The 3668-nt window shown below is 37.6% G+C and overlaps 1 protein-coding gene across 1 annotated transcript in view; it reads left to right on the top strand.

The window, feature by feature from the left end:
* exoc3l4 (exocyst complex component 3-like 4) overlaps window positions 1-3668 on the top strand; it is a 40684-nt gene that overhangs the window by 33924 nt on the left and 3092 nt on the right. The window contains exon 13 of the mRNA XM_008278277.1: window positions 421-542. Coding sequence (XP_008276499.1) covers window positions 421-542 — 122 coding nt within the window. The remainder of the gene's footprint in view (window positions 1-420; window positions 543-3668) is intronic.

Raw genomic sequence — 3668 nt, 5'->3', positions numbered from 1 at the left:
AGTCAGAGCCCAGACCTCTGGATTGGACAAACTATGTTTCGTCATGATTCTCTTGGAACCTGAGGTGGTGTTGCAGCGTCCAGATGTTCAGGCTGATCGAGATCCATCCACACAGGATCGATGCTTCAACTGCAGCCAAAGGGGCATCTAATAGATACTGATTTGAAGGGGGTGAACACTTATGCTGACACTAATTTTACATTTATGTTTTTAATCAATTAACAGTACCGATGATGCTGCCACCGCCGTGCTTTACAGTGGGGATTGTGAGTTTGTTATGATGTGCATTGTCTGACATGAAAGAGTCTCTCTTTTTTTTATTTGGTAAATTCTTGTTAGAACATTGACCATGATTCACTGTCGAAAAGCACTTCCAAGAGTTTCACAGTTTCAAGTCATGTTTTGTTTTGTTTTTTGTAGGAGTCGCCTCACGAGTGGCTTCACTCTGTAGGAGACGACCTGAGCAGCATCATCGAACAGAAGAACAAGACGGACATCAAGAACCATCTGCAGCCTTTAGTGGAGCACTACCCAGACATCAGGTGAGTGTTTCTAACGCGCCCATCATGTCATCGTGACGCTAATGCAAGAGAAAGTTTGTAAATCAAGGAAAAAAAAATAAAGTTTTCAGGGCACCGATGTGGATTATCCCATCATGCATCCTCTGGGGATCATGAATGTAAGATTCTCACGTATTTTGAGGAAGTCGCTAGAAGTGTTTTCATTCAGTTAAATCCATCATGTTAGCCGTAGTTTGAACCCATCATGTTCAACTAGGGCCTCGAAAAGCTTAAAATCAGCTGAATAATGAATAATGAATCATGATGTGATGCATGGTGGTGGCATCATCATGATATGAACACTGGATATAAACCATGGTGACCTTTAGCTGGGTTTGTTTGTGCGCCGCAGTTCAACCGGGGTCACAGAGTCTGGTCAGTTTTCTAGTGAACCGGGCGGATTATTAAAAGTGAAACACGCTGCGACACCGCCGCGTTTGTATTCAGCTTTTTTTTTTAAAACCCAGAATGAAGACACGACAGAGAGCTTCCCCTTTGCGGCCGCTCGTGTTTAGACGGAGGAGAGAGAACTGAGCAAGTCCGAGCTGCGTCTGAATCTGAGTCTTACTGAATGAAAACGAATTCCAGTAAACGATTTACGCAAAACCGAGAGCCGGTGGTTCGGCGGTGAATGGAAAGGCCAAACGTCAGGAGGAAGTTTAGACAGAGACAGTAAATCCTTAAATCCTGGAGCTGAACCCTGGATAAAGGGAATGTTCTGTTAAAGCAGAGAGATGGTGACAGTCAGATGACCTCCGACATCGTGTTGGTCGGCTGACTGGAACAAATGTGAGGCGAGAACCCAAGTGAAATAAACAAGACATGCAGCGATGATGATGAAATCTCTGGAGTTGGATTCTTCATATTTACCACCGTTGTGTTTGCAGTCTTTGTATGCAACTGGAATTCTGGCCCCCTTAAAAGTAAGAAAAGCCTCAACTACACCCAGTGAAACCACAGAAGAAAAAGAAAAACACATGGTATCTGTAAAAAAAATAAAAAATAAAACAGGCCAAAAGTCTAAATAACATCCACATCAAAATCAGTATTATTTAAAACGGTAGCGTGTTCTTTTATAATGTTTGACTGTAAAATTACCCGATTACTGTCGATCTAAAATTTATTATAGTTTTTTTTTTACTGTTTTAAAACCAGCAAAAAATCTATTATTTCCAAGATGTTTAAGATGTTTTGTCAAAAAAAAAAAAAAACATCTGTTGGTATAGATTTTCATGTTTTTGTTAATCATGCAGATAACTTTTGAAATCACACAAAAAAAACCCCACAAAGATATTAAATTACATGTTTTTTGTTTTTTTTTAAAAAACAGCAAAACAAAACAGCCAAAAAGTCTTAAACCCACATGAAAAGCACCTGCTGCACAGAAATAAAAAATCTACTTTTTCAATATCTGCAAAAACAATAAAAGAAAAGTCATGATTTGCGTCACTTTGACATGTCGGTGGACGTCTTCCTGTTTTCTGTAGCCGCAACAATTCCCAATGTGAAGACAAAAACACTATTGCAGAGTCCAGGGGCACTTTGTTGTTTCACTTTTATTTAAAAAGAAACAAAGAAGCAAAACACCACATCCTGCTTTTTGAATCTTCTTTATCCTTTAACGACAAACGCTCGTCTACAAATACATTTTATTGTGATGAAGGAGGACGGATCGGTGGATTGTTGATAATATTGTCTGTAGATGTGGAGTGAAAAGCTGCTTTTAGATCGAGTTGCAGGTTTTAATTGAACACGAGAGTTAAATCAGAGCTCTATAAGTACAGTAGGGCATGCTTGAATGCCAGCTTTGAAGTGGATTTCCCTTTAAAAATAAATAAAAAAAAGCTTAAAATCCATAAGAGACGACTGGATTCTGATGGAGAAGTTCTTCTGTCCTCTCTACATCCTGCTTCAATCAAGGTTTCAGCGTTTTATAACCTCCGTGCAGTCTTACGTAACGTCTTCCCATCAGCTTCGTGATATGAAATAAACACCTCAGCTCTTCGTTGCAACATTTCTCTGCGTGCAATCGTGTGAAATCATTTGTTTTCAGTTCGAGTTATAAGAAAGACGACACCAGCGCTCGCCAGCATAATCAGACATGAGACCTTGTGTGCTTTACTTGGCGTCAGATCATCTGAGAAGTGCTGCATCACGCCTGAAAACATCGGCTTTAAGGTTTTTAGTTTAAAAAAACAGAAATAAAGCTGCACAGTCCTCCCTCTGCATGAGCAGCGTGAACTCTGAGCAGATGTTTTCACTCGTCTGAGTCAGACTTCAGGACAGAAACGGTGAAAGAATCCAGCCGAGGTCAGAAAAACTCTCTGCAATGAAAGTGACGTAATAAAGTGAATCTTAGTTTAGTGACTGATTCCTGGTAAAGTTCCATCAAACCTTGTTTTTATTTACTGCTCAGACTTTTCACCAGGACATTGGTTTATCGCTTAAACTTTCATCATTTTCAGTCGGTTTACTCGACTTTCCAGCAGACGTTTGGTAATCGGAAAAAATGTATGTTTTCTAGCAGTTTTAGCTGTAATGTTTATGTTTTTTGTTTTTTTTTAATTTACAGATTTTTTTCTGTTTAGCTAAATTACAGATAACAACCAAATAATATATAATATGTATAATATTTTCATTGCGCTTTTCAAGACACTTTGCAAAGTAGGTAAGAACACAACAATAAAACAAACGAAAATAATAATAAATAAATGATAAATTAGATATAATGGCACAAAACAATTCATTTACATGTTAACTGTAAAAACACAGGCCAAAACTGTGAATAATATTCACATAGAAATTTTTTATTTTTTTGTTTTTTTTTTAATGTTAACATGTTGTTTATTTCCTTTAGGACAGAGTTTATATTTTAAACTTCTCTGAAAACCTGAAGTTTTTAAAATGTTTGACCATAAAATTTCATTGTTTTACTGTAAATCCAAAATTTGTAAAATTTTACTTTACATCATTAATTTAAAAAAAAATATGATTTTACAGATGTTCTCCCTGTGCAGCGTGGGTTCTCTCCAGGTTCTCCGGCTTCCTCCCACACAGTCCAAAAACATGTTGAGGTTAATTGGTGATTCTAAATTGTCTATAGGTGTG

This window comes from Stegastes partitus, unplaced genomic scaffold, assembly GCF_000690725.1.
Source record: "Stegastes partitus isolate 25-593 unplaced genomic scaffold, Stegastes_partitus-1.0.2 Scaffold119, whole genome shotgun sequence".
In the NCBI taxonomy this organism is placed as follows: domain Eukaryota; kingdom Metazoa; phylum Chordata; class Actinopteri; family Pomacentridae; genus Stegastes; species Stegastes partitus.
The sequence above is the reverse complement of the archived record's forward strand: the minus strand, read 5'-3'. Positions and strand labels throughout refer to the sequence as shown.